Source organism: Sturnira hondurensis, unplaced genomic scaffold (assembly GCF_014824575.4).
Source record: "Sturnira hondurensis isolate 20B ecotype Veracruz unplaced genomic scaffold, ASM1482457v3 Scaffold0020903, whole genome shotgun sequence".
Classification (NCBI taxonomy): domain Eukaryota; kingdom Metazoa; phylum Chordata; class Mammalia; order Chiroptera; family Phyllostomidae; genus Sturnira; species Sturnira hondurensis.
In genome coordinates this window covers 3124286-3149778 of record NW_028093534.1, presented here as the reverse complement: position 1 = coordinate 3149778, position 25493 = coordinate 3124286, and the positions used below count along the sequence as shown (strand labels likewise).

At 42.6% G+C, this 25493-nt stretch overlaps 2 protein-coding genes across 2 annotated transcripts; one reads left to right on the top strand and one right to left on the bottom strand.

The window, feature by feature from the left end:
* Positions 1–9226: 9226 nt before the first annotated feature.
* Positions 9227–14146, bottom strand: LALBA (lactalbumin alpha). Its single transcript, XM_037030908.1, has 4 exons — positions 13019–14146; positions 10434–10592; positions 9930–10005; positions 9227–9436 (listed from the first exon to the last, which is right to left on the bottom strand). The coding sequence occupies exons 1-4, from the start codon at positions 13149–13151 to the stop codon at positions 9376–9378; spliced, it is 429 nt and encodes a 142-aa protein (XP_036886803.1). The 5' UTR covers positions 13152–14146; the 3' UTR covers positions 9227–9375.
* Positions 14147–19960: 5814 nt separating this feature from the next.
* Positions 19961–22435, top strand: LOC118976419 (lysozyme C, milk isozyme-like). The gene is made up of 4 exons (XM_037030909.1): positions 19961–20106; positions 21101–21262; positions 21846–21924; positions 22264–22435. The coding sequence occupies exons 1-4, from the start codon at positions 19968–19970 to the stop codon at positions 22328–22330; spliced, it is 447 nt and encodes a 148-aa protein (XP_036886804.1). The 5' UTR covers positions 19961–19967; the 3' UTR covers positions 22331–22435.
* The last annotated feature ends 3058 nt before the right edge of the window (positions 22436–25493 follow it).

The following is a 25493-nucleotide window of genomic DNA, read 5'->3' as shown; positions in this document are numbered from 1 at the left end:
TCCACTGACAGTCTGATGGGTACTCCTTTGTAGGTGACTGTCCCCCTATCTCTTGCTGCTTCTATGATTCTCTCCTTCATTTTAATCTTGGCTAGTGTAATTATGATGTGTCTTGGTGTGTTCCTTCATGGGTACAACTTCTTTGCACTCTCTGAGTTTCCTGGATTTCCTGGAAGTCTATTACCTTTGCCAGACTGGGGACTTTCTCCTTTATTATTTGTTCAAATACGTTTTCCACTGGTGGCTGTTTCTTTCCCCCTTCTGGTACCCCTATAATCCGGATGTTGGAACGTTTAAAGATGTCCTGGAGGTTCCTAAGCCTCTCCTCATTGTTTTGAATTCTCATTTCTTCATTGCTTTCTGGTCAGATGTTTCCTTCTTCCTTCTGGTCCATTCCATTGATTTGAGTCCCAGTTTCCTTTCCATCACTATTGGTTTCCTGTGCATCTCCCTTCATTTCAATTAGTTTAGCCTTCATATGTTCCTCTAATTTATGACTATAATCAACCAGTTCTGTGAGCATCCTACTAAACAGTGTATTGAACTGTTCTTCTGAGAGGCCCGCAATGTCTTGGTTGCTTAGAGTTATCAGCTCTGGGACTTTGAGTTCTTCTTGCACCAACTTTTGGGCTGTTCATGCCTGTTACATAGCAGGATCGGAGCCCTAGGTGTTCACGAGAGCAGGGCAACTCAGTCGCTGGTTTGTGATACTGTATATAGGGGCCGGGTCAAAGAGGAGCAATGGTGTCCCGTCTACCGCCTCCTGCCCCCGCCGCCCCCGCCGCCGCCAAAGGTGCCGCAGCTGCCACTGTAACCGGGCCCACACATTTTGTACCACTACACGAGAGTGTGCCACCGCCATCAGTCCTCCACCACTGGGTTTGCCCTCTGGGGCCTACAGGGTACATCTCACTGTGCGCGAATGTGGGACCACGGTCAGTCTGCCCCAAACCATGACTGGGTCTGGGCTACTTGCACACTTAGGTCTGGGGATCTTTCCTGCCTGACCCTGCTCCAATGCTAGCTCCGCCCCTCTTACTGTCCCCGGTTGAACGGTTCCTTTTCGGACTTCCGTATAATTCAATTTTCTGTTCTTTGGCTGTGTGTTTCTCCTCCAAACCTTTGTTGTATTCAAACTTGGTTGTGGGAGAAGGCACAGTGTTTCCACCCATGCCTCCATCTTGGGGGAAGTCCTCATGTCTTTGTTCTTGACAACCAACATAAAGTAAAGCCTAGGAACTTCTTCTTAAAGGGCCTGTGCACATAATAAACCGAACTCACTCCCTCTGAGCTCCAGCACAGGAGCAGCAGATGGAAAGGCATCAAAGGCACACAGGGAGAAACTGAAGTGTCCAGCATCATGACAAGAGCTGTGGAGCAGCTTTCTCCCAGAAAGAAATGCTGGCAGAGGCCAACATTCCTTTTCTGAAAACTCCCACACTCCCTCACACCCACCCACAGAGCCACGAAGTAGGCAGGAAGGTGCCCTATCTGAGATTCCATCAGCCTGGTTCACACTGTTTACCTTACCCTGGTATATTAATGAGACTCTGCCCAACCCAACTCTCAGGCCCAGCCAAGCTGTTCCCATAAAGTTGCTTTTCTTGGCCCATGCTTCAGATTTTCCTCAATTCTCTCACATGAACAGCATCTGGCCTCAGCATGCCCTATGCCTATTGCTAAGTGGCCCCAGGCCCACCATTAATAGCAGCCGGCCTTGGTTCATATCATGGACTCACTTGGACATCTCCAAACACACCACAGGTAGCAGCCAACTGCAGATCACTTTGTAGCTTATGCCAGGTGGCCCCAGTCAGAACACAGATGGTGGCTGACCTTTGGCTGCACCTCTCAGGAGACCCCAGAGCCTGCACACCCAGTGGACAACTACAGTCCAGAGTGGAACATTACTACAGAACCACCTCCATAAGTAACACACAAGGGGCAGACCCAGTAGGCACACTCAAGGGCTGAATCAGCGAGTGGATCTCTGTACAGCTGATCCTCCACAGTGGTCAGAGATTGGTGTCAGTGGTCACAGCCAATTCTTGTAGCTGGCTGGCCTGGGTAAATCCCTCCCATTGACCTGCCAATGTCAATTAAAGCTTAACTACAAGAGGAAGGTATATCTACACAGTGGGTAAGCCTTCACCCACTGGACCCTATGGGGTGATGGGGTAGATTATACCACTGGGCCCTATAGGACATTTACTACATTAGGCTATTCTATCAAGGCATGGCATCATAGCAGCTCTATGTAATACATAGAAACAAATACAGGGAAGTGGCCAAAATCAGGAGTCACGGACACCTGGCCCAAATGAAAAAACACATCAAAACTCCAGAAAAAGACCTAAACAAAATGGAGACAAGTAATCTACTAGAGGCAAGGTTCAAAACACTGATTATAAGGATGCTCAATGAACATAGGGGAAGAGTAGGTGAAATTAGAACTTCAACAGCATAAAACAGGGCATGCAAACCACAAAAGAAGCACCGGGCAGAAACGCAGGATACACTAACTGATAGAAAGGACAATTTAGAGGGAATCAAGAGTAGAGTACATAAAGTTGAAAACCAAATCAGTGATTTAGAATATAAGGAGGCAAAAAACACCCAATTAGAACAACAACAAGAAGAAAATGAGGATAGTGTAAGGAGCCTCTGGGACTACTTCAAGTAGACCAACATTTGCATCATGAGAGTGCCCAAAGGAGATGAGAGGGAACAAGAAACTAGAAACCTATTTGAAAAAATAATAACAGAAAACTTGCCTACCTTGGTGAAGGAAACAGACATCCAAGTCCAGGAAGTGCAGAGAGTCTCAAACAAGATGAAACAAAAAGAGGCCCACACCAAGACACAACATAATGAAAGCAAAGGTAAAAGACAAAGAGAGAATCTTAAAAGCAGCAAGAGAAAACACCATGAGTTACCTACAAGGGAGCTCCCATAAGACTGTCAGCTGATTTCTCAAAAGAAACTTTGCAAGCTAGAAGGGACTGGCAAGAAATATTCAAGATGATGAAAGGCAAGGACCTACAGCCAAGATTACTATACCCAGCAAAGCTGTCATTAGAGTCAAAGGACAGATCCAAAAGCTCCCCAGACAAGAAAAATTAAGAACATTATCATCACTAAGCCAGTATTACATGAAATGTTAAAGGGTCTCCTTTAAGATGAAAATATGAGCAATAATATTGCAATACATATATATCTATCAATAATGGAATCTTAAAAAAAACACAAAATAAATGAACAAGCTGAACAGAAACAGAGTCACAGATACAGAGAATGTTTGACAGTTGGCAGATGGAGGTGGCATCAAGGTGATGGGAGAAAAAGGTAAAGGGATTAAGAAGTAGAAATTGAGACTTCCGGTCAATGGAGGCATAGGTAGTTACAGTTGGCCTCCTCACACAACCAATAGAAGGACCACACCAAATTTAAAAACAATAGATAACCAGGACCGCCAGAAAATCGAACTGTATGAAAGGCTGACAGCTAAGGAGTTAAAGAAGAAACATTCATCCAGACTTGTAGCAGGGGCGGAGACAGGCATCCGGGAGATGGAGAGGACTGGCACCAAGACAGCAGCTGGCAGACCAGGCACCGCAGTGGTTGGTGAAGTGGTAGTCCCACATTTGCATGCAGAGAAACTGGTAGAAACAACTGGGGAGTGAGACAAACCACATGACCCAGGGTTCCAGCATGGGAAATAAAGCCTCAAAACCTCTCACTAAAAAAATTTGTGGGGGGTTGAGGTAGCAAGAGAAACCCCCAGCCTCACAGGACAGTTCATTGCAGAGAACCACAGAACCCTACAACATACACAAAACCACCCACCCTGCAATCAGCAGTAGAAGAGCCCAATGTGCTTTTGGATAGTGGAGGAAGTGATTGAAAGCCGGTGGAGAGCTGAGCAAGTGGCATTGATCCCTCTCGAACCCCTCCCCCACTACAGCACTATAGCCAAACAACCTGTGTGCCCCACCCTGGCGAATACTTAAGGCTCCGCCTCTTACTATGTAACAGGCATGCCAAGACAAAAAAATATGGCCCAAAAAAAAACAGATCAAAGCTCCAGAAAAAAATACAACTAAGCAATGAAGAGATAGTCAACCTATCAGATGCACATTTCAAAACACTGGTAATCAGAATGCTCACAGAAATGATTGAGTATGGTCTCAAAATAGAGAAAAAATTGAAGGCTATGAAAAGTGAATTAAAGGAAAATGTACAGGGAACCAACAGTAAAGGGAAGGAAACCAGGAGTCAAATCAATGTTTTGGAGCAGAGGGAAGAAATAAACATTCAACTGGAACCGGATGATAAAACTAGAATTCAAAAAAATGAGGAAAGGCTGAGGAATGTCCAGGACAACTTTAAATGTTTCAACATCCAAATCATAGAGGTGCTAGAAAGAGAAGAGGAAGAGAAAAAAAAATGAAACTTACTTGAAAGAATAAAGAAGGAGAACTTCCCAAATCTGGAAAAGCAAATAGATTTGTAAGAAATCCAGTAAGCAAAGACAGTCCCAAAGAAGTTGGACCCAAGGAAGTACACATCAAGGCACATCATAATTACATTACCCAAGATTAGCGAAGGAGAGAGTCTTAAAAGCAGCAAGAGAAAAGGAGACAGTTACCTACAAAGGAGTTCCCATAAGACCATCAGCTGATTTTCCAAAAGAAACCTTGCAGGCAAGCAGGGGTTGGAAAGAAGTATTTGAATTCATGAAAAGCAAGGACCTACATCCAAGGTTGCTCTATCCAACAAAGCTATCATTTAGAATGGAAGGGCAGATAAAGTGCTTCCCAGATAAGGTCAAGTTAAAGGAGTTCATCATCACCAAGCCCTTATTATATGAAATGTTAAAGGGACTTATCTAAGAAAAAGAAGATCAAAACTATGAATGGTAAAATGACAACAAACTCACAACTATCAACAACTGAACCTAAAAAAACAAAAACAAAAACGAACTAAGGGAACAAGTAGAACAGGAACAGAATCACAGAAATGGAGATCACATAGAAGGTTATTATGGGGAAGTGGAGGGAGAGAATAGGGGAAAAGGTACAGGGAATAAAAAAATATAAAGGGTAGGTACAAAATAGACAGGGGGAGGCTAAGATTAGTATGTGAAATGGAAAAGCCAAAGAACTTATATGTATGACCCATGGACATGAACTAAGGTGGGGAAATATGGTTGGAAGGGGGGGTACAGGTCAGACAGGAATAAAAGGGAGGAAAAAATGGGACAACTGTAATAGCATAATCAATAAAATACATTTTTAAAAAAAGAATTACAAATTGGCTATTACAGAAATAATCATGAGGATGCAAAGTACAGCATAGGGAATATAGTAGTCAAAGAATATACATGCATGGCCCATGGATATGGACAACTGGGTGGTGATTGCCTGAAGTAATGAGGGATCTGGTTGGAGAGGGGCAAAGGGGGGAAAATTGGGACAACTTAAACAGCATAAACAATAAAATATAATTTCAGTAATAATAGGTGCAGAAAGTAAATTAAAAAATAATAAAGTAAAGCCTAGTATATGACAAATCCTCAATAACTATTTGTTAACAAATTAAGGAATGAATGATGAGTCTGTCTGAAGAGTCCTTTTTCTTAGATGATCCTAGAAAATGGGACATGTTTAGAAATACCCTTTCCTAACATGTAACTCTTGAAAGCAAAGCCCCTATCTAATAGCTTTTGTATCCTCAGTGTCTAGAATAGTCCTGTCACTTAATTGGTTTTTAATTAGTGTTAGATGAGTGAAAAGAATGAATGAATGAGAGAGGAGGGGGAGTGAGAGAAAAAGCTTATTAAAAGGAACATTTTTAATTTAATCTAGTTAAATTTCTGTATTCACAACAATACAAATGTCAGAGGAAAGAGGCAGGAAAGAAAAACTGGGGTAGAAAGAGAGAAATAGAATCCATGTTTTAGGACACTGTCCAGAGCCCTCACGCAGAGCTCTGTAGACAGTGCACGCTGTGCTGGGCCCTGCCCTGAGCCTCCCCACAGCCCACCTCAGCCTGGACCTCTGCAGCTCCCTGCCTGGTTCAAGACACTTCAGGTTCATAGGAATGAGAAGGAGTTGGAGAGAGCAGAACCTCAGCCACCATCGCACCTCCCATTCAGCTCCCAAGAAACTTAGGAAGAAAACAATAGCAGCTAGTCTCACAGAGAGTGAGCAGGATCACAGCTATGGTTGGGGGGCAGTTAGTGGGTAGAAGGATGGAGCAAAAAGGAAAAAGGACTCATGGACATGGACAACAGTGTGATGACTGTCAGGGGAACCAGGTAATAGTAGTGAAAAAAAGACAATAAAAAATTAAAATAAAATAAACAATGGCAGCTTCCTTCTGTTTCTACCCAAAGGCCAAGACCTCCACATCAGTCAAAACTCCCTACTTGCCAGCTCTCTGGCTTATCTCTGTCCTTGATCCTCCGACCCTCAGGCTATAGCCCTCTGCACAAATTTGTTTTCAGTTTCTTTCCGCAAAGGCCTCTGAAGATTATGGCCTGGTAAAAGGTACACCCACAGGTGAAATTTCCTGATCCTCTCTATAGGATGAAGGCCAGGGCTATCAGGCTGAGCCCCAAACAGTCTCAACTGCATTTCTGCTCTGGCCACTTAAGGTAGCTGATCCTTTTTATTTTCCAGAGAATATGGCTCCCTGGGCGTATAACCAAGGCAGGATAATAAGTTAAGAAGTAGATGTGTGAGCTCAATGTGGGGAATGGATATCCAATCCTGACCATATACCCATACACAAGGGTTACTCCTAAAACACTGAAGACTTGGGGGAAAGCTTTTTGTCCTATAATTAAGAGGAGAATAGCATGCAATACCCCTGGGAGATGCATCATATTATGTTTAAATTCACACTAAAATTATATAATGAATACAAGTTATTTCCTGAGGGATGGTCTCTCTACCCTTTGACTGGCCCTATAGGTCCCTAGACAGGCCAGGGGCCTCATTTGGGAGCTGCTGGTCTCTGAGACCAGAGGAGTAAGGTCAGATTGCCTAAAGCCCCAGCAGGTGTACTGGGTGGGAGCAGCATAATTAGCTATATTAGATATTTTAGGAAAACAGGAAGAAGACAGAAATTAGAAGATAACTCAGCTAATTCAGAAATGTGGTAAATTAAATTGGAGCTTTTGAGTACTGGATTCTCAAAGCAGGAAGAGATCTCAAAAAAAAACCCCATCCAGACTAAAACATTCATTTGAAGAAGATAAAAACATTAATTTTAAGAAGAGAAAATTGAGGTACAGAGAATGGAGATGACCTACCCAGATTTGACCCATCAATGAGTATCAGAAACCGACGTTAAGAATTGATCCAGAGAGATCTGATCAGATCACTGGGAAGAGGTAGGGAGGGGCCATAGGTGGAGGCAATCATAAACTGTCTAGGATGGGATTGTTTGAGAAGCTGAATGCCTCCAGAGTGCATAGAATTATGGGCTAGATTTTAAATAAAAGAAGGGCTCTCAGTCTCCTGGATGGGTTAGCTCTGGGGCTCTCTCTCAGGCTGTATTTCTCAAGGAGGCCTGTATGATCATGCTGCAACTGCCTGCGTTTCCCAACAGATGGCATTTTGGATGGATTTTGGATGAGAATAAAGTCTGCATGCAGCCTTGGGGTGCGCTGGCTTGACAGAGGGTGGCAGGGTTATTCTTTGGGTGTTCCATAGGGGACAACCTCTGAGGCCCGCCATTCTTCCAAAATTGTGTAGTTTTTGTATCTTCTATTGTTTTAGTTTGTAAACTAACCTTATAGAAATAAGATAATTAAAACTAACAGGGGAAAATGATAGGAGACCTAAGGTGTTAGAGTTTAGACTTAATTGCTAGGTTTAAGTGACTAATGCATGTGGAAAGCTGTTATTCCACAATTGTGAAGCCTTTGAATAAAGACTTCTTTCCTTTATCACCAAAACTTTGCCTCTGAAATTTTGCCTAGAGGGTGGCAGCAGGCAGCAGGACCCTGATTGCTGTTCAGTAACAGACTCAAATCTCCAGATTTTCCTTCTTTCACATTCCTCATAATCATTGAAATAAAGTTCTGTGAAAATCTTCCTTCAAAACAAGTGAAGCAGCAAGGAGGAGTAACAGAGCAGGGCCCAAACAAGAAGGCCGCAGGTGTCCAGATTCTTCCATTACTAAGCTGACTGTAAGGGTCTTCTGTTCTTATCTCTGGTCTTCTTTCTTTCTTTCTTTCTTTTTTTTTTTTTAAGGGGAAGACTTATTTATTTATTTATTTATTTATTTTACATTTAAGATTTTATGTATTTATTTATCTTTAGAGGGGAAGGAGATGGAGAGACATCAATGTATGGTTGCCTTTCATTCAATGTATGGTTGCCTTTCATGGGTCCCCTGCTGGGAGTTGGCCTGCAGGGAACCTGCCTGCAACCCAGGCATGTGCCCTGACTGGGAATCGAACCGCGATCCTCTGGTTCGCAGGCCCGCGCTCATTCCACTGAGCTACGCCAGCCAGGGCTCTGGTCTTATTTCTTATCTCCAGAAAGAGTTTTTCTCACAGCTCTTTGTGAAGAATATTTCCTTATCTCACAGATAAAGAAATCCCTCAAACCCTCAAGTCAGCCATTTGAGATTCCTGGAGGCCCTACCCTTGCTGTCTTTTCCCACCCCACATCTCCACCTGTCCAAACCCCACCCACCACTCAAAGCCAACTCAAATGCCGCTCCCATCATGAATCCTTCTTTGACCCCTTGTCCCACACATGCCCAAATATAATTGCCCCTCCTCCTGTGAGTACTCAGGGCATGTTTCTAACCTCTCCCACGATGTTTATAATACTATTCCTTGTATGTAAGTATTTACTAATGTTTATCTCCTCTCTCTTACTAGTCCTTTTACCCAATTTTGGATCCCCTCTATAGTTTCTTGAATATGCTAGGTGATCCATAAAAGTTCATTGAATGAATTGGTGCAGAGAATAAATCCATCTGTCTGTTATAAGTTCAACCTATTTCTTCTTCAGTAGAGATGGAAGGTGGCTATGACCTATGGCTTCGGTGTCTACCCACTCACCCTATTTCCTCCCTCTCCCTCCAGGAAGAAAATACAGCCAGTTACTCAAAATCAGGCCCTTTATTTAGGACAGAGGTAGAATCCATTGTTGTAGTGAAAATGCCATCAGGGGCACTGAGCATGGGACAAAAGTTCAGTGCACCAGTCAATGGTGTTACTACCACAGGGCCCAGGCCTCAAAGGCAAAATAGCTTCAAGAGAGTAGAAAGGCGCAGACTGAGGTGTCTATGGGGAAGTGAAGTTCCAGGGGCACATAAAGGGCCAAAGCAACAAGGACAGCCAGCAGGCACTCACAACTCCTCGCAGAGCCACTGTTCCAGCTTGTCAGAGCAGAGTGGTTTGTGGGCCAACCTGATCATGAAAAAGAGACAGGGCAAGTTGGCTGACTGGATCTTAGCTCAAATTTTCATTTAACTTTATCCCCAGGGGGCTGAGGTGGAACAGTATGGATGAAAATTACAGAAAGACATTCCTAGACTGATGAGCCACTAGTGGAGTAGGGTCCATTTTTAAAACTAAAAAAAAAAAAAAAATTGTAGGGCTAGAAAAGGTGTACAGTGGTACTAATGGTTCACTTTAAAGTCTAGGACCATACAAGTAGAATCAGATGTCTAGTCTAGGTGAAAAGAAGCTGAGTCTCAGCCTTATTAGGACAATTGCCAAACAGGAGTGAAGTGAGGGAGGCTTAAAACTTGGAAACCTGAGTCTGCTCGATGAGTGTTGATTTGGAGACTATGTTCTAGATTAAATGACCAGAAGATAGAGAGGAGGGGAGTGAGGCTGGATCTAAAGCGATGAGAAGAAGGAAGGGAAAGAAAATGTAGAAAATGGGATGAGAATTCACCAGTAGTCAATTCCTTCACTATCCAGGATCTTCTTGGCACACATCATGTCATCAGTAAGGTCATCATCCAAAAACTCTGGAAGGGAACAAAATGAGAGAGCTAAGTATTACCCAGAAATGTAATGACTTTTCCTCTTTCCAGGATCTAGTAGGTCTGGTCCTTCTCTGAACTGTTGCCTTCCTCTACAAGAAAGCGAACACAGTAATGCCTCCTCCCCCTAGGTGAAGGGCATCGCTGGAGGAATTATCAACTTCATCAACAGACTTACTCTGAAAATGCAGGGTATCAGACTTCAAGACTCCCAGACAGCTCAGATTATCTACCCATGAACTTCAGGGGACTGTTTAGGGATTTGGTGATCATAATAAACTCTAGTAGCCTCTTACTCAGTGCTCTCAATTCAAGTCCCACAGTTAATGTGGAGTCCAAGGCAATGAATCCAGAGATTACCCCAGGGGTGGGTTTTAGAAAAACAGAGAAAGAGGGTACAAAAGGCTACTCACTCTCACAAGAGATGTTACAGATGTTCCTTGACTGATGTATATGTTTGTCCCTGCACCAAAGTTTATTATTGATCTGGAACAGTCCATATTCTGTTCTGCCATTGTTATGGAGTATGGTCTGTGTGTCATAAGCAGTCATATGAAATATGGTGCAGATCCCTGGAGAAGGAGGAGAAAGGTGTCACAGAGACAGTCTGGTGCAGCATAAATGAGCACCTGTGTTCCTAGAAAGCAAAAGGCTCTCCAGAAAATCCCCAAATATGGCAAAGCACAGAGTATTTTGATGAGATAAAAAAAGTTCCAAAAAGATATGACATTGGAAAAAAAGATAGAATAATAAATGTATTAAAAGAGTAAAGAGATTTCCTATCAAGATGGAAGCATAGGTAAACACACCTTGCCTCCACACACAGCTATAGGAAAAAATACAACCAGGCTACAAAACAAATTTCATCCAGAATTGTCAGAAAATCGAGCTGTGTGGAAGTCTGAAAATCAAGGATTTAAAGAAGCCACATTCATCCAGATAGGAAGGAGGGATGGAGACATGAAAAGGCATGGAGATGGAATGGGCAGTCCCACATCCACACACGGTAGATAAAAAATGGAAGGGACACCTCGGAATTGAGAGATCCAAGCCCCAGTCCAGACCACTCAACCCAGGATCCAGGTGCCAGGCAGATAAGTCCCCATAACTTCTGGTTGTAAAAACCCGTAGGGATTGGGGTGGCAGAAGAAACTGTGTCCTCTTAAAGGGCCCACAATGAACTTAGGACACATGCAGACCCACTCTCTCTGATATCCAGCACCAGAGCAACAGCTGGAGGGGTACCAGTGGCATATGGGGAGAAAGTGAAGTGTGAGTGGGGAGACAGCTTCCTCCTGGGCAAAACTCCAGAGGCCAGGCAGCAGCATTGTCCCTTCTGCGAGCCCTTCCCCACACAGAGCAACAGAGTGGTGACACAGGTTGCCCCACCCTGGCGATTACCTAAGGCTCTGCTATAAAACTTAACAGATATGCTAAGGCAGGGAGTCAAAGCAGCTCTACTAATACACAGAAACAAACACAGAGAAGTTGCCAAAATGAAGAAATAAAGAAATATGGCCCATATGAAAGAACAGAACAAAACTCCAAATAAAAGAACTAAATGAAATGAAGAGAAGCAACTTCCTGCATCCTATCAGATGCACAGTTCAAAGCACTGGTCATCAGGAGGCTCTGGGATCTCATTGGGTACTTTATCGGCATAAAAAACCCAGGCAGAAATGAAGGTTACATTAAGTGAAATGAAGAAAAATCTACAGGGAACCAACAGTGGAGAGGATGAACCAGAGAATCAAATCAACAATTTGGAACACAAGGAAGGAAAAATCGTTCAATCAGAACAGCAGGACGAAAAAAATTTCAAAAAAATGAGGATAAGGTTAAGAATATCTGGGACAAATTTAAATGTACCTACACCCCACTCATAGGGGTGTCAGAAGGAGAAGCAGAACAGCAAGAAATTGAAAACTTATTTGAAAAAAAAAATGAAAAAATTTTTCCCTAATTTGGTGAAGGAAATAGATGTACAAATTCAGGAAGCACAGAGAGTCCCAAACAAGATGGACCCAAAGAGGAACACACCAAGACATATAATAATTAAAATACCAAAGGTTAAAGACAAGAGAAAATCTTAAAAGCATCAAGAGAAAAGCAGAGAGTTACCTACAGAGGGGTTCCCATAAGACTGTCAGCTGATTTCTCAAAAGAAACTCTGCAGGCTAGAAGATACTGGCAAGAAGTGCTCAAAGTAATGAAAAGCAAGGACCTACAATCTAGATTATTCTATCCAGCAAAGCTAGCATTGAGAATTGAGAAGCAAATAAAGTGCTTCCCAGACAAGGTAAAACTAAAGGAGTTCATCACCAAGCCATTATTATAGGAAATGCTAAAGGGAATTATATAGGAAAAAAAGAAGATCAAAACAATGAACATTAAAATGGCAGTAAATTCACAACTATCAATAATTTAATCCAAATAACAAACTAAGCAAATGAGCAGAACAGGAACAGAATCATAGATATGAAAATCATTAGGAGGGTTATCAATTGGGAGGGATAACAGGAAAAATAGGGGTAAATTTGCAGGGATTAAGAAGCACAAATTGATGGGAAGCACTGAGGGTGGTGGGCTGGGATAGGACTAGAAGACAGAAAACTGTCCTTGAACAACAATTAAATTTAAAAAAAATTTTAAAGAAGCACAAATTGGTAGGTACAAAATAGACAGGGGGATGGTAAGAACAGTATAGATAATGGGGTAGCCAAAGAACCTATATGCATGACCCATGGACAGGAATTGTAGAGGGGATTGCTGGAGGGAATGGGGTACCAGGTAGAGGGGGGCAAAGGGAAAATAACTGGGACAACTACAATAGCATAATCAATAAAATATATTGAAAAAAGTAAACAGATAAACAGAGAAAGTAAGAGGATTATTAGATAATCCAATGAAAGTGGAGACAAAAGCAGGAGGAAAAGGAGGGTGCAGGAGAGAAGCAGATGGAGAATGGGATGAAGCAGCAAGGCAGCAGAAAACTCACATTCAGGTAAAGTGATGCCTCCATAGCCATCCATGTCTTTCAGCACCTGGGACAGCTCACATTTTGTAAATTGCTTGGCCTGTAGGGCAGGGAATAGAGTGCTCACCAGGAACAGAGACACGAAAAACATCATGTCGGCTTCACCTAAAAATCTGAAATGGGGGCACCACACAGCTTCACCTTCTTTTATCTGTGAAGAATGCCACAGGAGCCCTGGCACCAAGCCCTACTTCTGGGAAAAGGATGAAGAGAAACTGGCCATGCCACACAGAAGCACAGAGCCTGCCAACTTCCTTCCCTAATTTCACCCCACTCTTCCTTCCCCTTTCCTAATCTCTAGTCCATACAGGTATTATTTGTTCTCCATCCAGAGAGCGTTCCAAGCATGGTCCTGTTTCCTATTTGGCTTTATTTATACCTTTGTTTCTTATTAGGCTGGTTCTAGGAAGGAGGATGTTATGGCAGTAGACTGCTTGCTTATAACTTGGTTGTATCTCTTCCCTTCCCTGTAAGCAATAAAAAGCTGTATTCATGTCAGAAATCATGGCTAAATGAAGAAAAGAAAAGAAATGTGCCTCAAACAATAAGAACCATTATTTTCGTAGAAATGTTTGTAAAATACTGTAACTGAGATCATCAGAAAAAAAAGATAGATGTCCAATGGGAACAGTTACAAGCATTCAGAGAAAGATGCAGATTCTTGGAAAAAGACCAAACAAGAACAGCAATGATCACAGCATGGGAAGAGGGAGTGTGTGGAAAGACAGGCACACAGCTAATGGAGAAAAGCTCCTGCTAAAATCTCCCTTTCCATAGAGGCTTAGTTAGGGTGCTCTGCTCGCAGGCTGAGATGTGAATCTAGGCAGTGAAGAGGCATTTACAACACACTGGATTTTTCAGAAATATACTAGGAAGTTATGTTCATTGTCTCAGATGTTATGGTAAAAATCAAGGTTTCTCAAACCACTACCTTTTTTGGAGGGCTGCTAGAGATTAAGAAATCAGAAGCATCTGCTTCAAAACACATTTGGCAATAGCCAGCCAAAACTATAGTTTGTACATACCGTTTATAGATATAGTCAAGGGCAACCACTTGGAAGAACACCCTAAGGGCTAAAATAATATTGATCATTAGCCCTGGTTGGTGTAGCTCAGTGGATTGAGTGCTGGCCTGCGAACCACATGATCGAGGTTCGATTCCCAGTCAGGGCACATGCCTGGGTTGCAGGCCAGTTCCCAGCAGGGGACTCATAAGAGGCAACCATACATTGATATTTCTCTCCTTCTCTCCTTCCCTTCCCCTCTAAATATAAATAAATAAAATCTTTATAAAAATATTGATCATTACTTCTTATAGTTAATATCCTCCCCTTGTTCTACTTCCTCCCATAATTCAGGTAAATTATCACTAGATGAATAAAGCTAGATCTTGAACTTGAAACCCAAATGTCAGACAAATTCATAACTAAATTATAGAGTTATTTAAAGGAAATAAAATTTGAAGAGGGGGTGTTCTGTATTGGCAGTTTCCATTTTAGTTGCGTATACAAACATCCTTGCACAATTGACTTAGTACAATTGATTCACATCCTATAACCACACCAAAGGACTCTTAATTTGTATAGAATTATTTTAAATTGTTGCATGGCATTACTACTCCTATAACTGCTTTTATGCTTATATAAACCATAGATTTACTTTTGAGTTGAGAATAGTATTGGGGGGGAGGCTGGAATGAGAGTAAAAGACAGAAAATTGTACTTGAACAACAATTAAAATAAATAAATCTTTTTAAAAAAGAGAATAGTATCAATAAAAAATGAAAATACACAAATTTCAATCAAAACACACAAATTATTTTGGCCTGACAGCTGTGGTTCAGTTGCTTGGGCATTGCCCCACAAAGTGAAAGGTCACAGGCTCAACTCCTCATCAGGGCATGTGCCTGTGTTGCAGGTTCAGTCCCCAGTTGGGAAGCATGGAGAGGCAACCCATCAATGTATCTCTCACACATTGATGTTTCTCTCCCTTTCTTTCTCCCTTCTCCTCTCTCTAAAAATAAATAAAAAAAATATTTTTAAAAACAACACACAAATTATTTTACAATATACTAAAATGAACTTTACATTTTAATATTAGTGAAAACAAATTGATATGCGTGAAATTACTAAAAGGCAATAAAATTATATGCAAATCTTACTAGATTTTTCATTCTCAATTTATAAAATGTCTATTTTTATTTCTCAAATCCTCACCCTTCTCCTTCACCCTCTCCTTCTCCTCCTTTTCTTCTTTTATTTAGAGAAAGAAACATCAATGTGAGAGAACCGACTGGTTGTCTCCTGTAGGTACCCAGACTGTGGATCCTACAGACCCTAATCAGGGATAAAAAACACAGCCTAGGTATGTGCTCAGGCTGGAAATAAAATCCACAACCCTTTGGTTATAGGATGGCGCTCCAACCAACTGAGCCACAGCAGCCAGGGCCTCTTCAGTCAATCTTGATACTTATAGCAGTAAGTTGATACGAGGATACAAGAAGCAGTTCTATGAAGGTGAATATTTCCCCAGGCAGGATTTTTGCATTCAAGGAAGCAAATTATTTAAAATTATCTCAGTGACTTCCTGGAGAACCACTTCCTGGATGAAGAGGCAAAACTCATCAAGAAGGTGAGTGACCATCTGGCTACCTTCTGCAAGCTGGCAGGCCCCCAGGCTGGGTTAGGAGAGTGTTTCTTTGAAAGGTTCACCCTCAAGCACAACTAGGAGCCTTTGGAGACCAGAGAATTTTGAGAGGCCCCTCTGCCTCCCTGTGGTGTCTGGCTTCTGTCTGAGCCTCTCCCTGAAACCACTAAGCATCTTTTTAACCACCCTGGAGCCCTGTCCCCTGCTTGGGACCCAATAGAATCAACAGAGCATTTTGCAGAAAACAAACAAACAATAAACACCTTGAATGAAAAATGCTTCAAGGTGCAGAATAATACACATACTACTAGGCCATTTGTTTGAAACTTAAAACCACACATAACAGGACATCCTGCCTCCAAGATGGAGGCAAGTAGATATACTTTGCCTCCTCACACAACCAAAAGAAGTACATCAACAATTTTAAAAGCAAAAAATAAACAACTGCCAGAAAACAAAACTGTATGGAAGTCTGACAACTGAGGAGTTAAAGAAGAAACATTCATTCAGGCTAGTAGGAGAGGCAGAGAAGGGCAGGTGGGCTGGAGAGGACGTGCGGCAAGGTGGTGGCTAGAGGATCGGGTAGGAAAGGTAGCTGCTGGCTGACCAGGCAGTCTCACATCTGCATGCGGATAAACTGAGAGGAACAACTGGGGAGCGAGACAGACCACTCAACCCAGAGTTCCAGCATGGGAAACTAAAGCCTTGAAACCTCTGCTACAATAACCTATAGAGGTTGCAGCAGCAAGAGAAACTCCCAACTTCACAGGAGAGCCCATTGGAGAGACCCACAGGGTCCTAGAATGTAACCCATCCACACACAAAGCCACCCACCCAGATATCAGCACTAGAATGATCCAATTTGCTCATGGGTAGGTAGCAGGGGAAGTGACTGAAAACCAGATGAGAGCTGACAAGCAGCATTGTTCTCTCTTCAACCCCTCCCACACACATAGCACCACTATATTTAGCCCCTTATTAAATAGTAGATGCAGAGAGATGAAAAATGTGACCCAAATGACAGAACAGATGAAAGCTCCAAAAATAGAACTAAGCAATGAAGAGATACCCAAACTATCAGATGCATAGTTCAAAACACTGGTGATCAAGATACTCACAGAAATGATTGAGTATGGTCACAAAATACAGGAAAAAGTGAAGGCTATAAAAAGTGAATTAACAGAAAATATACAGGAACCAACAGTGAAGGGAAGGAAACCAGGACTCAAATCAATGTTTTGGAGCAGAAGGAAGAAACAAACATTCAACTGAAACAGAATGAAAAAAACTAGAATTCAAAAAAATGAGGAGGCTGAGGTACACCCAGAACAACTTTAAATGTTCCAACATCCAAATCATAGAGGTGTCAGAAGGAGAAGAGAATGAACAAGAAACTGAAAACTTATCTGAATAAATAAGGAAGGAGAACTTCCCCAATCTAGCAAAATAAACAGACTTGTAGGAAGTTCAGGAAGCTCAGAGAGTCCCAAAGAAGTTGGACCCAATGAAGCACACAGCAAGGTACATCATAATTACATTACCCATGATTAAAGAGAAGGAGAGAATCTTAAAAACAGCAAGAGAAAAGGAGACAGTTACCTACAAAGGAGTTCCCATAGACCATCAGCTGATTCCTCAAAAGAAACCTTATAGGCAAGAAAGGGCTGGAAAGAAGTATTTGAAGCCATTATCTGGAGGGCAATGATCTACATTTAAGATTACTCTATCCAGAAAATCTATCATTAGAATGGAAGGGTAAATAAAGTGCTTCCCAGATAAGGTTAAGTTAAAGGAGTTCATCATCACCAAGCCCTGATTATATGAAATATTAAACGGACTTACCTAAGAAAATGAAGATCAAAACTATGAACAGTAAACTGACAACAAACTCACAACTATCAACAACTGAACCTGAAAATATAACAAAAACAAACTGGAACAGAAACAGAATCAAAGAAATGGAGATCACATGAAGGGTTATCAGTGGGGAGGGGAAGGGGTAAGAATCGGGGGAAAGGTACAGGGAACAAGAAGCACAATTGCTAGGTACAAAATAGACAGGGGAGGTTAAGAGTAATATAAGAAATGTAAAAGCCAAAGAACTTATATGTACCACCCATGGACATGAACTAAGGTAGGGGAATGCAGATGGGGAGGTGTGTGCAGGGCAGAGGGAATAAAGCAGGGGACTGAGGCAACTGTAATAGCATAATCAATAAAATATATTTAAGCCCTGGCTGATGTAGCTCAGTGAACTGAGTGCGGGCCTGTGAAGCAAAGGGTCGCTGGTTTGATTCCCAGTCAGGCCACATGCCTGGGTTACAGGCCAGGTCCCCAGTAGGGGACACATGAGAGGCAATCACACATTGATGTTTCTCTCCCTCTCTTTCTCCTTCCTGTCCCCTCTCTCTAAAAATAAATAAATATTATATATATAATATTAAAAAGGACAATATATATATATTTTTTTAAAGGACAATAGAAGAGAACAACCAAACTAAGAGCTGGGAGGTTAAAGATAAAATTGACAAACCATTAGCTACAAAAGAGAGAGAAAACTAAAATAAATAAAATTATAAATGAAAAAGATATTAAATTGATACCACAAAAATAAAGGGTTGTGAGAAGCTACTATGAATAATTATACAGAGCAATTGGACAACCTAGAAGAAACAGATAAATTTCTAGAAACACATAACTGCCAAATCTGAGTGGTGAAAAAAGAAAATCTGAACACACCAATAACAGGCAAAAAAATTGCATCATTAACCAAAAACCTCCCAAGAAAGAAAAGCCCAGGACCAGATGTATTTAAGGAAAATTCTACCAATCATTCAAAGAAGAGTGCATGCCAGTTCTTTGCAAACTCTTCCTAAACTGAAAAGGAAGGAACCCTCCCAAACTCTTTTTATAAGGCCAGCATTACCCTGAGAGCAGAGCCAGATAAGAATACTACAAGGAAAGAAAACTATAGGCCAATACGCCTAATAGATATAGATGTAAAAATGTTCAACAAAGCACTAGTAAAACAGACAGTACATTAAAACGATCATACATCATGATCAAGTGGAAATTAATTATCCCTGGGATAAAAGGATGGTTCAAGCAACTAAAAGCCATCTACTTATAAATACGAATTGTGTGATTTCTCTTTTTGGTCATGTATCTTCACCCTCCCAGAGTCATTTCAGATCTTCCTAAAATTTCTTTTGCATTGGATGAATTTATTTCACTTTCTCCCCAAAAGCTCCAAATTATCAGGAATCATAGAGATTTTGATGTATTTTTCATTTAGCTCCAGACCCTACATTTAAGAATATTGGTAACCTAGACTGGAAATAAGCAAAAGATGAAGAAACTTTAGTCAAACAAGCAATGGTGGCTAGAAATCAATACTTAGGGTGGGAGCATGGTGGTAATCTTTAGGGACATGGAGAAGGACATTGGAAGTACTCTGGGTAGTGACCAAAAGAGTGATCTCTAGACTCAGCCAGCCAATCTGTTGAGGATCTAAATAGAATAAAAGGCTGAGATGTTGGTCTTTCCTGGCCTTCAGACTCCATCTGAGACTGGAAATTACACCATCAGCTCTCCTAGTTCCTCCATAATCTTATGAACAAATTACTGATAATAAGTGAATACACACATATAATTTTAATAATATATACACATATATAAGTGAATACAGATGTTAAAGAGCATTCAAGTATATTTGGGTGTTTAAATCTAATGACTTCTTTCAGGTATAGCGATATAATGAACTTAATCTGTAGTGGTCTTCTGTTCAGCCAATGGTTTACTGACTGCAGATGCCAAGAGCCTCAATCCCTCCAAACTCAGTGATGGCCATCATGGGTCTCCCACCAGATGAAGTGGGAAAATACCTTTATCTAAACACAGATAAAGAGCTTAAGTTCAGCAGAGCATACAAGGACAACCCCCTCTGGGGACATTCCAACAAAGAACAAGCCTTGAAAATCACACCTCTTTCTCCTACCAACTCCCTTCTTTTGCCACCTCCCACTTTTCCAAATCTAGGATTGCTCCCCCCACCCACACATTATTCCTGGTACCATTCTTGGTTACATCCCCTTCCCTGAAATTCACACTGGCAGTTTGGGGAATTAGCCTTGGCCAGCCAAGTCCTTCTTCCTGGCACAGATGCCAACATGACTGCCCACGCAGAGACACTTTGTGCCCAAGGAGTATAAGAGACAACAGCGTCCTGGACATACCAGTCTGTGGGTTCCACTAGCTGCAAAAAATGAGGTCAGTTCTGATCATCTCCCTCCTCAGCTGCTTCTTTGCAGCTTACAATGCCAAAATCTTCTCCAAGTGTGAGCTGGCCCGCAAGCTGAAGGCCCATGGAATGGATGGCTTCCATGGCTACACCCTGGCGAACTGTGAGTATGAACTACTCCTCTGTCCTTTCTGTCCCTGCCCAAAAAGTCTCTCTTCCCCAACCCAGCAAGCTCTCCCCAACTCAGCTTTCTCCCACTCCCCTGCCTGTTCTTCTTGTCTCCTTCCCTTCTGCCTTATAATTCCTACCTTGTTTTCCTTCTCTCTCTTTCCACCTATTACCTTACCTATAATAGATTTTTTCTTTTGCTTCTTCCCCAAATCATCTTCCCACCAATGGCCTGGAATTCTTCCTTGGACATACCCAGGGACTAAACGACGTACTTCTGGTTTTACTGCCATCACCTTGGCTTTCGTCTGCGTTCTTTCTAGTCCAGGTCTCTGGAGCACAAGAGGTGCTTCCCCCTACCCTCTCCGCTGCTCTTTTGTCTGCCAAAGACTAACCCACATCTGCTAAGTTTGTCTAAGGTTGTTCTACTACTGTCACAAGGGAGTTAGATGGGGGTCGTGACAACAAAAGGTGAGGCAGTGACAAGGGTGCAAGAACTGAGAGCCATCCATCCCATTGGTAGGCACAAGTGAAACTATTTTAGCTTCTCTGAATACCTTAATTGTTCTCCATGCCAAACCTTCTCTTTTATATTGCCCCCAAGGATAGTTTTTTCTGAAATTCCTTCCTGGGATTCTCCCACCACTCCACCTCTTTCCTTGCACATACCTTGGAGTATAGAGCAAAACTGCATATCCATGGCAAAAACTGGATGTTTGGCTGAAAGGTGAGACTAGAAAGGTTACAGTGAGGAACAGACTGGTTGATGATTGGCATTCCAAATGCACACATTTCACACGAGCTAATTATTGCTTAAGCCTGAGAATATGCCTGGATTATAAATGACCTCTAACACTGAGGATCTCGTGGTGTTTGCATTTCAGTCTTGATGGGCTTTCATTTCTGGTAGTTCTAATACAGCACAAATTGAACCTCATTATGGAGCATGCTCCCTTTTTTATCCACACTTTTTGCTCTCTTGGACACAGGGGTCTGCGTGGCTGAGCATGAGAGCAACTTCAACACCCGGGCCTTTAATAGAAAAAATGCCAATGGCAGTAGTGACTATGGGATCTTCCAGCTGAACAACAAGTTGTGGTGCAAAGACAACAAGTATCCCTCAGCAAATGCCTGCAACAAAATGTGCAGCAGTAAGAACTCTATCCCCTCTGGGGCCCAGGTGGAGTGGGGGCAGGTGGAGCAGGTGCCACACTGAACGCACCACTCCCTAACACCTGCCCGTTGGCCTGTGCTGCGTGGGCTGACTATACAGAAGAAAAGGGCCCTAAGCAGTTGTCACACTAAAACAAGTTTCCACAGAGATCCTCCCACCAAGAAGGAGAGAGGGAAGTACACTGACCCATGACTAAGCCTCACTGTCATGGGTCCCCATCTCTCCAGACATGTTATCCTGTTCCTCACACAGACACCACTGCATCACCATTCGACAAACTCATGCATGCTACTCAGGACACACTAAGCAGTCACCTGAAACGAAGGCTCTCCCCAGCCCTTCGAGTGCTGGACGCCTTTTGGAGGGAAGAGGGCTCAAGGACAGATTCTTGGCAAAAACACAAAACCCAGCAAATGAAAGGCAAACCCACTGAAGGGCTCCAGAGACAAAGGGTTTCTGAATCTCAAGGCTGTTTCCTCTGGAAACTCCTCTCCAGAAATGATTATTAAAACAGGAAAAGGGATTTTTTTCCCTCCCCACTCATCCACTTTTCCTTTCAGAATTTCTGGATGACAACATCAGTGATGACATTGCCTGTGCCAAGAGAGTTGTGCGAGACCCTAATGGGATGTCTGCTTGGTAAGGAGAACGTGGTAGGCAGAGACCAGCCACTCTGCCAGAGATGGGCCCAGACTGTCTGGGATGCTCATGGAAGCAGCATCTGCGCTGTAGGATTTTGCCAGGACTCTGTAAGGAGACTGTCCTCCTGGTGTGAGATGAGGCAGAATACTATTGTGACATTTTCACCCCAGGCATGACCGCAGCACCCACCCACGTGTCTTGGGTGGGCAAGCCTCCCCTATTGGGGACTCTCCCACAGCATGAATGGACCCCAACCCACAGGCCCTGCATTCCATCTCAACCCAGCCTTTACAGACTTCTGACCGTGCCTCTGATCTGTGTTTTCTCTCTCCTTAGGATGGCCTGGGCAAATCACTGCAAAAACAATGATTTGTCCAAATACCTGGCCAGCTGTGACCTGTGAGACTGTCCTTGAACATGGTTCCTGAAGAAGGTGGCCCAGAAGGCGGGGCAATTCTTTAAGGTCTTTGAAAGCTCTGAATGTTCCCCCATCTCCGCCTCCAATAAAAATTACTCAAATCCAGCTGTCTCAAGGAGCATGTTTAAGGGCTGGGGTCGATAGAGACTTGCTGCAGAACATAGACAGCTGGAAGTCCTGTTCTCTCCAAGCCTACCACTGGTTTCCTGTATCTCCTCTGGAAAGACACTTTAAAGAGAATCCTTTCTTGAGAACTTCTTATGGGTTACCCAGTCTAAGCAAAAATTGACAGCTAAATATAGCATTCTAGATACCAACTCTTATGAAACTAATTTAGTATCAGTGCCTAATATTATTTTCCATCACCATAAAAGAAAATTCAAGATAAAACAGAAGAAAAATGTGGAAGAGATTTGGTTTAGACATGGGGAAGAATTGGCAGAATATCAGGATGATTGTGTTGCCTACAATGACTAAGCTGCCCAACAGAGCCCCCAAGATACGGTACTCTCACAAAGCAGTCCAAGATGGGTAGAGACGCCCCCTTGCCCCACATATCCAGAAACCCAGATTTGTTTCACCTTGCACCTCCACCGTCCTCTACAGCAGTGCTACTCAATGTGTGGTCCATGGGCCAGCAGCATCAGCATCACTTGGGAGCAGGTTATATTCCTCTCTGTAGGCTCTAGGGCAGTCTGTTTCCTACCCATTCAGGTGTTGGCAAAATTCAGTCTCCCACAGTATAGGACCAAGGTCTGATTCTTTGCAGAGGGCCCTATTTACCAACTAGAAACCTCTCCTTCGTCCCCATACATAGTTCCCCCCACATCTCAGAACCACCATCAAATCCTTCTCACAGTTTTTCTGATCACAGCTGAGAAGGGTTCTCCACTTTAAAGGGCTCAGGATTAGATTGGGCCCTGGAATAATTCAGGATACTTTACCCATCCAAAGCCCTTAACCGCAATCATGTCTATACAGTTCCTTTTGCCAAGTAAGGTAACATTCACAGGACCCAGGGATTAGTATACGCACATCTTGGGAGACACCCATTCTGTTTACCACAGGTGCTACAGAATGGGACTACATTGCCCAGCTGTAACTGGGCACATGCAGCAACGGTGTGATTACCAAAAGCACAGGACTCTTCAGGAATGAGTTAGGATCGCACCGCCAAGTAAGCTCCCAAGACCTACCAACATGACAACCAAAGATGAAGGGAATTTAGAACATTTAGTGAAGGGAGGTGACTGTAAGTCGTGGCCCCAAGATAAACTGCAGCAATGGAAGTTGTAACTCATTTTCCCTCTAAGAGGCCCCTTAGGAATTGTGAACATGCACGGAAATTAATGTCTGGCACAAGGTAGAATGTAGTGGGCATTGGAGTATGCCACCCAAATCTCAAGGGTACATACAGCAAGCAGTAGCTTCAAGCTCCATCCCCTTTCTACATACAAGGTTTTCAGTCATGGTAGCAGCCTGAAGCCACACTTTCCTCAAGTGGCAACAGTGACTGAAAACATAAGTACTAGGCCATTTCTTCTAAAAGGAACACTTCTAGGGACTCCAGTAAGCAGACTTTCTCAGATACGATGCAGCCTGAGGTTTTTTACCAAATTATGTTTTCCTTGTGCCCAACAAAAGCCAAGACCTTGGAGGACTGGCGGCTACACGTGGCCTTCTCAAAACTCACCACTGCTACTGGGTTTTCAACAGTAACCATCAAAACATCTGGGCGGCTGCCCTGACCAGGTGGCTTAGTTGGATGGAGACTCACCCTGTACACCAAAAGGCCGTGGGTCTGGTCCCCAGTTGGGCCACATTTGGGAGGCAACAGATCCACATTCCTCTCACAGTATTTCGTTTTCCCTTCCTCTAGAAATTCATGAACATATGCTCAGATGAAGTTTTTTTTTAATTTAAAAAATTTTATTTCTGGGGTGCTAATTTCCTGGCCTCCACTTCCCCTCCCCTATCCCAGAAGTGTTCATGGGCCTGTTCACAAAACAGTCATGAGTAATGGGTCGCTGCTAGTGGTTTGTAGATCACTCACAGTTGCACAAGTCATGTTTCTCCAGTGTATAAAATATTGAAAGTACTAAACAGGTAAGCAGTAGAAATCACAAACAAAGAGTATATTGCAAGACCTATGCAAGATCCCAGGAATTCACCCCGTGGGCCTTCTAAGTTACTTTCAACCATTCTGTGAATGTACGTATTTAAACTAAAGCCAAAGTGATGGTGTGTAAATGAGCCATTTTCAACTGGCATGTTGTAAGAATTCTCAAAATGTCCAATACCTATTTAGTCAGGGGCAATGACCTTGCCCTTAGATTGTTAAAAAAATGGCAACAGCCAACAAACACAATAGCCTAGGATCAATGACTCAAAATTATACTTTTTTTTGGACTAGCAAGATTGTATTTCCTACAATACTGCAGAATTTGTCATTAATGTGTCGTGATGAAAAAGGTTGAAAATCATTGGTTTAACTATATATAAACTTCTGTATCTCAGGTTGGCTCTTTTTGGAGGTAATCTTTTGGCCTCCTTGTTATAATGCATCATGACAGACAGCTTCTGGCACAGGTAACTTAACCGTGACTGAATTTAACCCCACCCCTTGATTCATCAACCTTCTTGACAACCTACACCTATCTCTGTGATGCAGCATCAGACTCAACTTCTCTGGGAGTTTTATTTCTTTTAAAGGTTTTATTTATTTTTAGAGAGAGGAAGGGAGGGGGGATAGAGAGGGAAACACCGATGTGTGGTTGCTTCTCACATGACCCCTACCAGGGACCTGGCCCACAACCCAGGCATGCATCCCAACTGGGAATCGAACTTACAACCCTTTCGTTCGCAGGCTGGTGCTCAATCCACTGAGCCACACCAGCCAGGGCTGGGAGTTTTATTTTTGTTTATGTACATACATTCCCAGCCCTAGAGAATTTTTTAATGATAATCAGACATGGCAAGACGAACATGGGAGTGGGAGCAGGAGTAGGGAGCACCGAGGAGAGGCAGGCTTTAATAAGGTCCCACCCCTTTCCATTTACTTCTAACAAGTCTTTATCTTACCCTGCAAACTGAACCCCAAGTTAGTTACTGAAAATGTATTTACTTCTTGAGATCAAAATATATCTTG